This window comes from Spinacia oleracea, chromosome 6, assembly GCF_020520425.1.
Source record: "Spinacia oleracea cultivar Varoflay chromosome 6, BTI_SOV_V1, whole genome shotgun sequence".
NCBI classification, from domain to species: Eukaryota; Viridiplantae; Streptophyta; class Magnoliopsida; order Caryophyllales; family Amaranthaceae; genus Spinacia; species Spinacia oleracea.
The window spans coordinates 98988667-98998317 of record NC_079492.1 but is presented as its reverse complement, the minus strand read 5'-3'; the positions used below and the strand labels follow the sequence as shown (position 1 = coordinate 98998317).

General features: G+C 37.9%; 4 protein-coding genes across 4 annotated transcripts; all 4 read right to left on the bottom strand.

Annotated features, from left to right (window-relative positions):
• Positions 1 to 481: 481 nt before the first annotated feature.
• Positions 482 to 1740, bottom strand: LOC130462378 (uncharacterized). The gene is made up of 2 exons (XM_056830516.1): positions 1410 to 1740; positions 482 to 1315 (listed from the first exon to the last, which is right to left on the bottom strand). The coding sequence occupies exon 2, from the start codon at positions 1257 to 1259 to the stop codon at positions 642 to 644; it is 618 nt and encodes a 205-aa protein (XP_056686494.1). The 5' UTR covers positions 1260 to 1315; positions 1410 to 1740; the 3' UTR covers positions 482 to 641.
• On the bottom strand, positions 1293 to 3119 carry LOC130463404 (uncharacterized). The gene is made up of 3 exons (XM_056832528.1): positions 1977 to 3119; positions 1410 to 1758; positions 1293 to 1315 (listed from the first exon to the last, which is right to left on the bottom strand). Exons 1-3 carry the CDS (start codon positions 3117 to 3119, stop codon positions 1293 to 1295), a joined length of 1515 nt encoding a protein of 504 aa, XP_056688506.1.
• A 366-nt stretch (positions 3120 to 3485) lies between these two features.
• LOC130463403 (RNA polymerase II degradation factor 1-like) lies at positions 3486 to 4700 on the bottom strand. The gene is made up of 2 exons (XM_056832527.1): positions 4512 to 4700; positions 3486 to 4299 (listed from the first exon to the last, which is right to left on the bottom strand). Exon 2 carries the CDS (start codon positions 4296 to 4298, stop codon positions 3486 to 3488), a length of 813 nt encoding a protein of 270 aa, XP_056688505.1. The 5' UTR covers position 4299; positions 4512 to 4700.
• Positions 4701 to 5467: 767 nt separating this feature from the next.
• On the bottom strand, positions 5468 to 7950 carry LOC110804523 (transcription factor bHLH18). Its single transcript, XM_056833339.1, has 4 exons — positions 7774 to 7950; positions 6477 to 6971; positions 5949 to 6380; positions 5468 to 5820 (listed from the first exon to the last, which is right to left on the bottom strand). Exons 1-4 carry the CDS (start codon positions 7813 to 7815, stop codon positions 5707 to 5709), a joined length of 1083 nt encoding a protein of 360 aa, XP_056689317.1. The 5' UTR covers positions 7816 to 7950; the 3' UTR covers positions 5468 to 5706.
• Between the last annotated feature and the right edge of the window lie 1701 nt (positions 7951 to 9651).

Below are 9651 nucleotides of genomic sequence, written 5' to 3'. Positions count from 1 at the left end.
TGTTGTTGTTTTGCTTTGCTTTTCTAATCTTATAAGATTTCTATCATGAGTTTTGTCTCAAAATCATCTTCCACACACAATGAGTCCACATATATTAGAGTACCTAACAAATTTTGTTATTGTGGTAGGAAATTTGCCATCCGAAGCTCCGATACAACGCTCAATCCACAAAGGTTGTATTACAAGTGTGATCCTTGAAACAATCTAAGATGGTGCAAGGGAGTAGTTGAGCAAGAAAACAGGGGACAGCAGCTCGAAGGACAACACAGGGGAAACTTAGACGAAGGAGAAAGTGCTGAAAACAGGGGAAGAAATAATATGCAAGAGGAATTGAAGCAAATGAAGAAAAAGCTAAAACAACAACAAAAAGTAGTTAAACTTGTAATTCAAATGGGGATATTGATGTTTGTAACCCTACTATTTGTAATCATGAAGTAGACACAATGAATAAGAAATAAAATCACATTTCATAATTGTTGTTGCATAAATTCCACAAAATACCAAAATGGGAAGCATATCTGTTTTTTAGCTTCACTTACAACACATCTTTGCACTAACTACATCTGTTTTCTACTTAATGAATATGTGCAAGATCAAAAACTACCCAAAAAACCCAATGTGCTCTTAAAACATTCCCCACCTCATGCTTGCTTTGATTTCTTCCATTTTGGTGCTGCCTTAGATGTGCTTGCTCCATCATCACCAGTTTTCCTCTTCCTTGTTGAAACCCTCTGTTTTGGTGGTGCCTTGGAACTGCCAGTGTCAGACTTGCAAGTCCTTGCATTGTGGCCCATCTTCTTGCATTTGCTACACTTTACTGAAGTGTGTCTCTTCCTCTTCTTAGCTTCCATGGAACCCCTCTTTCTTTGTTTAGGGGGTCTTCCAGCAGTCCTCTTAATTCCAGGAGGGTTAATGGTGGGAAGGTTGAACTCAGGCCACTGAGTAGGGTCAGGCATAGGGTGCATATGTTCTGCATATGCCAGCTTATAAGCAGCACCCTTGAAGAAATGGGACACAAAGTCCAGAGGGTCTAGTCTCTGGTTGTAAATGACCCTCAAACCATGTTTGCAGGGAATACCAGACACCTGCCAAACTCCACACCCACAGGTTCTGCTGTCAATCTTGACTGGAAATTTCACATGGCCTTCCCTCACCTCATACTCCCCACCACCACATGGAGTAGAGTAGCAAAACCTGGATTCAGCTGTTCTCAACTCCAGTTCAACTTTGGCATGGTCAGTTAAGTCTTGAGGCTCCATGTCTGCTGCTTTGTCAAATCTGACCCCAATTCTCTACATAGACCACTCCCTAATAGCTGCATTTTAACACAATAACCAAGTAAACATAAGAACATAATCACTGAAAATCTGACAGAAATAGAAAATGGGGAAAAAAACAGAACACAATACCTTCAAACAGTCTCAACACTGGTAAATCCCTGTAGGGCTTGGTGACAGCATTGAATGATTCCACAAAGTTTGTTGTGTTATGATCACAACACACTTCTGGCTCAAACTGATGTCTGGACCACTGCTCAGTACATGTATCCAAGTACTGTGTAGCCCTGGGATCAAAGTCAGTGATCTTCTCCATGGCCTTGTTGTAAACATAAGGGTTGTAAGCATTAGCAGCTATCCAGAATAGTTTGTGGAACAATTCTCCACTCCAACCACCATTCTTGCAGTTCATGTACAAGTGCTGACTGCAACACCTTCTAGTGGCCTTAGGGAAGTTCTCATGTACAGCTAAATCCACCCCCTAAGATTAAACAATGGCAAGGCAAACAATATTAAACTTTGGGATTATTGGTGAATTAAGTTTTAACTTTGGGGTATATGGTGAAAAAAGTTTTGACTTTGGGGTATTTGGTGAATTAAGTTTTTACTTTGGGGTATTTGGTGAATTAAGTTCAAACTTAGGGGTATTTGGTGAATTTATAAAAACTTGAATATAAGAGATAAAAGTTCAGAATTTACCCTCATTCTGTCACTGATGAATGTACAGTCATCCTTGTTGCAGCCTTCTCTCTGAAACAGTGCCCTGAGGTTCCTCATGAAATAGGTCCAGCTCTCTTGGCTTTCAGTGTCAACAACCCCATAAGCAAGCAGGAATATCTCATTGTTTCCATCAATCCCCAAGGCTGAAAGCAGAATCCCCTTGAAATACCCACTAAGGTGAGCTCCATCAATTCCAATAATGGGCCTACACCCCTTCAGGAACCCCCTTACTTGTGCACCAAATGAGAAGAAGCAAGCCTTAAACCTTGGGTCCACATTCCCACCATCATTATGCCATGTGATCAATGCATAACTACCAGGATTAGTCTCTTTGATCATCTCTGCATACCTAGGTAGAAGGGCATATGACTCACTAAAACTCCCATGGATAATCTCCTTAGCCACTACCTTAACCTTGTAGAATAGCCTCTTGTTAACTTGTATCCTAAACATTTTTTGAGTCACATTCTGCAATGTTTCTACAGGAACATCTAGGTTTGCTTCAATCTCTGGCAATAACTTCTTCACTAACCATTTGGTGGTCACTATGGGGTTCACCTCTAGTCTACCACACTGTTTATGCTCCCCAGTCAGTGATTTTATAGCCCAACTCATCTTATCAACCATCTTTGAAGCATGAATCCTCCAATCACACCCCTCAATTGCACAAACAGCAGTGTATCTTCTACTGTCTGCCTTCTCGACACTTAACTCAAACCCCTCCTGTATACAATAGTCCTTAAGAACATCAAGAAAAGCCTCCCTATCTGTAAATATCAACCAAGGCTCAAGCTTAATTGAACCATATTCCTGCTCAACATACACTTTCCCATTCTTGTAATTTTTGTCCATTTTTGAGCTCCCATCTAAACAATCCTCAAATGACTTCTCATGGATTTCATCCATCAAATCCTCCAACCCCTCCTCTTCAACAATGAAGTCACCAATGTCTGTTTCATCCTCACTGTCTTCATCACTCCCATCACTGCCAGTTTCCTCAAAATCAACATCTTCACTTTCCTCATCATCCTCAACATCAGATATCACATCACTACCCTTACCCTTCCCATTCCTAGGATCCCTTGTGTTTCCCCTACCAGATTTAGGAACATATGTTCCCATTTTGACTTGTGTTTTTTCCCCACCCTAAACCCTTAGGTCTAGCCCTTCCTGATTTTTTGGGTTTGGTTGGGACCACTGGTTCAGGTCCTGCTTGCTGTGATGGAGGTGGGGGGGGCAGTTTCAGGTGTTGCTTGTTGTGATGGAGGTGGGGGGGGGGGGGGGGGGGCAGTTTCAGGTTGTGTGGGCTGGGGTGCTTCTTGTGTAGGTTGTGTTGTTTCAGGTTGTGTGGGCTGGGGTGATTGTGGGTCAGTTTCAGTTTGTCTGGTTTGTGTTGTGGGTGTGCTTTCAGTAGGCTGTGGGGGGGCAGGTTTTTGTTTCCTCTTTTTTGGGGTAAGTTTCTTCTTGGGTTTTGTTTTGGTAGGTTTCTTAGCAGAGGGGGGGGGGGGCAGTTTCAGGTTGTGTGGGCTGGGGTGCTTCTTGTGTAGGTTGTGTTGTTTCAGGTTGTGTGGGCTGGGGTGATTGTGGGTCAGTTTCAGTTTGTCTGGTTTGTGTTGTGGGTGTGCTTTCAGTAGGCTGTGGGGGGGCAGGTTTTTGTTTCCTCTTTTTTGGGGTAAGTTTCTTCTTGGGTTTTGTTTTGGTAGGTTTCTTAGCAGAGGGGGATTCTTGTGTTTGTGGTTCTGGTTGAGATAGGCCAGGAAACACTTCATCAGCATCATCTGAGGTAATAATCCTCACATACTCAACCCCATCATTCTCCACATCCACCACTGGGACCTCCATGGCAACTGTGAACCTCATTTGTTCCTCCATTTCCTTCCTAACCCTCTCCTTTTCCTCCTCTGCCCTCCTCTGTTCTTCAGCCTCTTTTGGCATCCTCAAAACCTCTTCCTGTCTCTCCCTCATTTTCCTTTCATCCTCCTTCCTTTGCCTTTCAAGCAGAGCTACAGCAGACCTAAATGCTACCCCAGGACTGTCTGATTCCTCTACCCACAACTCTATGGTGTCAGTCCCCATATTCCACCCCCACATTCTCAGCATTACACTATCATCAACCAATTCTACCCTCCCAGTGGGTGAGGTAGTGTATAACCTAAACTTTTCAGGCAAAACCACATTTTGCTTAGTCGATTCCTCAAAAATATCTATGAATATGTCTACCAACTGACATTTATCAGTGTCTACAACCCTCACATCAAAGTCATGAGACTTATAGTGCAGCAACAACCAAACAGCAGACATCCTAACACACAAAAGCAAATCAACAAAAAACATAAATTTCCATTAACAACTTGACATGCATGTCATTTAATTACTCAATTCCTACTTTATTCCATGAACACAAACAAACAAGTCATCATCCAACATCAAATTTTCCAGAAACCCTAAACCCTAATTTTGCGCAACACAAGTTTGAAAAAGCGAATAAAAAATTCAGCGATTGACATTACATACCTTAAACGATGCGTGGGTAACCTTAGAACACGAAATTCAACACTTGAACTTCTACAGCTTCCTTGCCCAATTCGCCAAAATCCCCTTTCTGAGAAAGCGTGTGTGGTTCAAAACCCAGAAAACTACTTCACCAACTAAATGCGCACCAAAATTCAGAAGCTTTTTGTGAGATTGATGATGCAGTTATGGTGGAAGAAGGAGGAAGAACAGGGGAGAGAGAGAGAGAGAAGCAAAGCAGTTACAGGGTCGCGATTTTTTTGAACTTTGGAATGGGTAACAAGGGTAGGGAAAGGTTATGGCGCCCAAAAGGAAAATAAGGGCAGAATGGTAAACTACCCGTAACGGAGACTTAACGTCTGTTAACAGTAAGGGTATGGTGGGCATTTGTACGGATGGTGAGAGGTATTTTATGAATTGTTGAAACTTGATGGGCGTTTGGTGAATTACAGCAAAACTCGAGGGCATTTCATGAAATTTTCGTAATTTTTAACTTTGTATAGTAATATGCAAATTTAGTTCATTTGAATATATTTTTTACACAATTTTGAATTTATACTTTTTCATATATGCTTTTTACTTTCATGTTTTTCTAATATCACAAGTATTTTAATTACTATTAAAATAATAAATTGTTTTAGTAGTAGTCGTGCGTTGCACGGGCCGTAAACTAGTTCAACATATAAAACACGGTTTTGCTAGTCACACCGCTTCATATCCTTCAACTCCAACTTCATACGGAGTGTTTTATTTCTAATAATCTTCCTTAATTCTTTTTCTCGGTTTCTTCTCAACTTTTAATCCACCGTCTTTCATTGTTAATGCCACAACAAAATCAAAGTTTTTAATTTTAAATAACAACCAATTGAAACCTTAACTAGTGATTGAAATTTTGAAATTTCAAAACCGAATAAACAAAAATTTCAAGATGTAAAAAATTAACTACGTATGCAAAAGTATTTATGCTTCAATTTATTCATTGAAAACTCGATCTGCGGAAGGCAAAACAAGAAGATCCAAAAAAGAAAAAGAAGGAGTAATATGTAGTCTACCTTGCCAAGCTTTTACTAGCTTATTATTCAGTAAATAAAAAATAGTTAAGTAATGAGCCTATTTAATTTCAAGCTACCACAAAATCTTCACTCGATTCATGGCGTCGGTAACTCCGATCCTCTAACTAGCTAAAAGAAGGTGCAAGCTATGAGGAATGTTCATCTTCACTCGATTCATGGCGTTGGTAGTTCGCTAAACGAAGGGCATTCCGAAGAACTCTAACAAAATCTTTCACTTTCTTGTTGAATCCCCTTTCCATCTGCAAAATTGAAAAAAAGGAAAATAAGTATTTTTATTCCTTTGAAGAAGTAGAATGTAACAAATTTGTTTTAAAAAAGTAAACAAAATAAAGGATGTTTAAATCAATTTGGAAGGGGAATTAATTACCTGTGCAACAATAGTAATATCGAGTGCTAAATTCTCAAATGGTATAACACTAGAATTAGTAATCCTCAAATCATGTTTGTCCACCTCTGCGAATAACTTGGCCAATATCCCTTTCTGTTGTTCACAATAAACTCTTAAGAGCATGGTGTTGCCAGATATCTTAACTTCAATTTCCGGAAACGATGAAACATTATCATCGCCGCCACCATTGCCGCTTCTTCCACTACTGGCGCTTGTGCAATAATCATCCACAGTAGAAGAAGATACATTGCCATTATCACAACTGCCATTGTCGACCACGACTTTAGATTTTTTCACAACAACTACTGACTCCACAGTCCTCTTTGCAGCTACTTGTTCGAGTACCTTTACTTTCTCTTGAAGTTGCTTCATATGTTTGATTGCCTCTCCTAATACCGATGTTTTGTCGATCTATCATTACAACATTAATTTAGCATATTGGTCAAATACATCTAAAAAGAAGGCAACTTAAAAACTAGACTAATTAATTGAAAAAAAAACAAGTACCTTTTTAAGGCCGGGAACAATTGCTGAAAGGGAAATGAACAACTGACTGAGTAACTCCCGACGCTTTCTCTCAGCCAAAATGTGATCTTGCACTTGACTTGGCTGTCGTTTCCTTTTTGTACCTCCACTTACTGCTTCTTTCTTCGCCACTTCCTTCTTCGCCGCTCCCTTCTTCGCCGCTCCCTTCTTCTTAGATGGTTGGCTCTTTTGAACGTTGGAGCTTACAACATTATCGCCATCATTATTGATATTGTTGTCATTGTTATTATCGCTGCTATTGGATATAAGAGGAGTTGATATATATTGTTCGATGAGATTGCAATCAAAATCTCCATGAGGAGAGGCGCTGTCGTCGCTCGTAGCATAGAGAGAGTAGGGGAAGTCCTCCCCAAGTGTAGCAGCAAGTTGTTCATCAAAAGAACCTTCTATTGTTTCACTTTGGTGATATTGTTCATATGAGTTATTGTCTATAAAACTAGGAATTTGATCCATTTCCTGCATCAAACAAATATCATGATTAATTAATTCAGCAAATTACATAGTAATAAACATAAAGATCTTTAGTTACGAATTGAAGATGAGATATGATGTTGTCTTTACAACCATAAATAAGCATCAACTACATTAAAAATGAAATATTAATGAAGGTAAAATGACGGACTTGTAATTCCATCATTCATTAAGTGAGTACAAGCGTATAAAGTCGTCCCTTAATACTTGCACTGTTTCTATAAATGAAATTTTTTACCAATATTATATATTTTTTTATATTTAAATACTTACCCACCTACACCCTACTCCCTATAAAAAATCATTTAAAAATTCAAACTCTCCACTCACCCCTCCACACCCCTTTTACATTTCTCACTAACTATATTAAAAAAAATACACCACTTTCAACTAGCAACCATTAAATTATTAAGTCAATTCAAATGTCTTAAACTCTGCACCGGTGCGAGTATTAAGGCACGAAGGGAGTACTTAGAAATGCCCCCACAATTAACAAAGGTCCAATTTCAATCAAATACTGTAGTAATTGAGTCTCAGATTTTTATTTTTATTTTGGTAAAGAGCACCTATTTCAATAAGATTGTACTGTAGTGTAATTTATTACCAGCTATAAATTCCAAGATACATCGTTCAGAGAAGGAACATGGAAGCAAGATGCAATAGATCTTGAAGTGATCGAGCATATCAAATATTTTTGTTGGTACAGAACTAATTCAAATTATATTATCAGCATAATGATGAACGGAGGGAGTTATATATATGTAGCAATTAATTAGAATATTCTTACCAGTTGAGCAAGCCATGCTTCCATTGTCATCGTCGAAGCCATTGTATGCTCTTCTTCTAACTAGAAAAAGAGTAGCTATATACTTTTTCTGAGAGATTGAGAGGTTGTGTTGTGTGTTCAGTCTAAAAGGTGCCTTTATTTATATACAGCTAAGCTAAGCTAAGCTCCCAACTTCTTGTCTTATTTTTTCTTTCTTTATAAACAATTACTTATTATTTTTCGTTACATAAATTGTACAAACGTCTCTACGTAAATAGTATTATAAGTTAGCCATTTAAATAAACTAATAATGGTAGTAGTTAAATAATGGGTCATAGGTTAGCCCTTTAATTAAACTAATGGTAGTAGTTCAGAAATGGGTCATAGGATTTGAGGGTATATAATTTGTGACGATATCAAAAGGGATCTTCTCGAGAAATCTCCTTCTCATTAGTCAATGTTTTTATCACGTGTAGAATCTTTTTTATTCACTACCTAATTATTTTTCTTCTTTTTGTTGAAGGTAGTTGAAGGTTAGTAGAATTCTCGTACAAGAAAGGAGAGAAATTGGGGATTTTTTTGGAAGGAGTGAGAATCGAACCCGCCATATCACAGAGGTGAAAGAAGGACCTTAAAACCACTAGGCTATCCTTGATCCCTTTGTGTAGGACCATGACCGCACCGGAGAAGGGTAAAGATTGTCTAAAATGACGAGTTCCCCCTTTATCTCATACATAGAATTTCTACGCATAAGAAAATTTGGAAAAGGCTACATGTACACCTAGTGTTTGTACACAACCATTAATTTATTGACACATCATCAAACCCACTAAAAAATGAGAATGAAAGACAATAAATATGTCATTTCAACCAATAGAAAAGCATGATGTACAATATGGCTTGTACACTAGGTGTATATGTAGTAGTATCCAGAAAATTTTAATACATTCATCTTGATTTATAGTTTCAAAATATCAACATAATTTCATATATTAACTAGTGTCTGGCACGGGCGTTGCCCCGAGTTTTGAATTTTATTCGGATTTATTTGTTGTAAATATGTGTCCATGTAGATGGTGTCGTCAAAGAATTATGGGGTTACACACAAGATTACGACCGATTGACAACCTTCCCAAGCTAAAACTCCACGTTCTATTACTCTGAGTGCATGTAATATGTTCTATAATTATTCAACCACTTACTCGTTATTACATTCTATTATCCTGAGTTTTTTTTATTTAGGCTTAATCTAGAAAAGTAATAACTGTACATATAAATTACCATTCCCTTTTTTTTGCATTCACTTTTATTCAATTTGTTATTTATTGTGAAAAGAACATAAATGTTTATATAGAAATATATAACATAAGTTGTAGTTGGTTAAGATGGTTGGATGCTAAAATTTTAACAAAGAGGTCTGATGTTCGATCCTTGCTACATGTTTTTTGGTTGTCAATGACATGTCATGATGCTGATTAATGATGACGTGGCGTAATAAGGAAAGGTATACGTGAGACGTATACGTTCTTAAGAACGCCTTTTAATATATTAGTATAGATTAACAAAGTTTGACATTGACAAGTGTCAAACTCTAAACGGCGAAATTAAGAGCATCAATACTAGATAACTCTTAGCCCCCTCTTAAGGAGAGAGAAAATCTAAGAGCTAACTCTTAACAAATAAGATGTAACTCGCTCCCTCTTATTTAGAGATTGATTATGACATCCTCTAAATAAGAGGTAGCTCTTAGAAAATAAGAGGGGGGTGAGGTGGAATATTGTGGGGGCATTGTGCTTATTTTTGATATTTTTGCATTAAAAATAAAATAAATAAATAGGAAAAAGTTACATAAGAGATAGTGTATAAGAGTTAGTTATTTCTTAGATTTTTTGATAGTTA

Bases quoted from the DNA above. Each gene is read 5' to 3' on its own strand.
- LOC130462378 (XM_056830516.1), bottom strand. From the start codon at position 1,259: ATGGAGCCTCAAGACTTAACTGACCATGCCAAAGTTGAACTGGAGTTG.
- LOC130463404 (XM_056832528.1), bottom strand. From the start codon at position 3,119: ATGGGAACATATGTTCCTAAATCTGGTAGGGGAAACACAAGGGATCCT. The intron at 1,759-1,976 runs GTAAATTCTGAA...GTTTAATCTTAG, and splicing joins TCATCAGTGACAGAATGAGG to GGGGTGGATTTAGCTGTACA. The intron at 1,316-1,409 runs GTATTGTGTTCT...GTTAAAATGCAG, and splicing joins AGTGTTGAGACTGTTTGAAG to CTATTAGGGAGTGGTCTATG.
- LOC110804523 (XM_056833339.1), bottom strand. From the start codon at position 7,815: ATGGCTTCGACGATGACAATGGAAGCATGGCTTGCTCAACTG. The intron at 6,381-6,476 runs GTACTTGTTTTT...TTGTAATGATAG, and splicing joins TTGTTCCCGGCCTTAAAAAG to ATCGACAAAACATCGGTATT. The intron at 5,821-5,948 runs GTAATTAATTCC...TCAATTTTGCAG, and splicing joins ATATTACTATTGTTGCACAG to ATGGAAAGGGGATTCAACAA.
- LOC130463403 (XM_056832527.1), bottom strand. From the start codon at position 4,298: ATGTCTGCTGTTTGGTTGTTGCTGCACTATAAGTCTCATGACTTTGAT.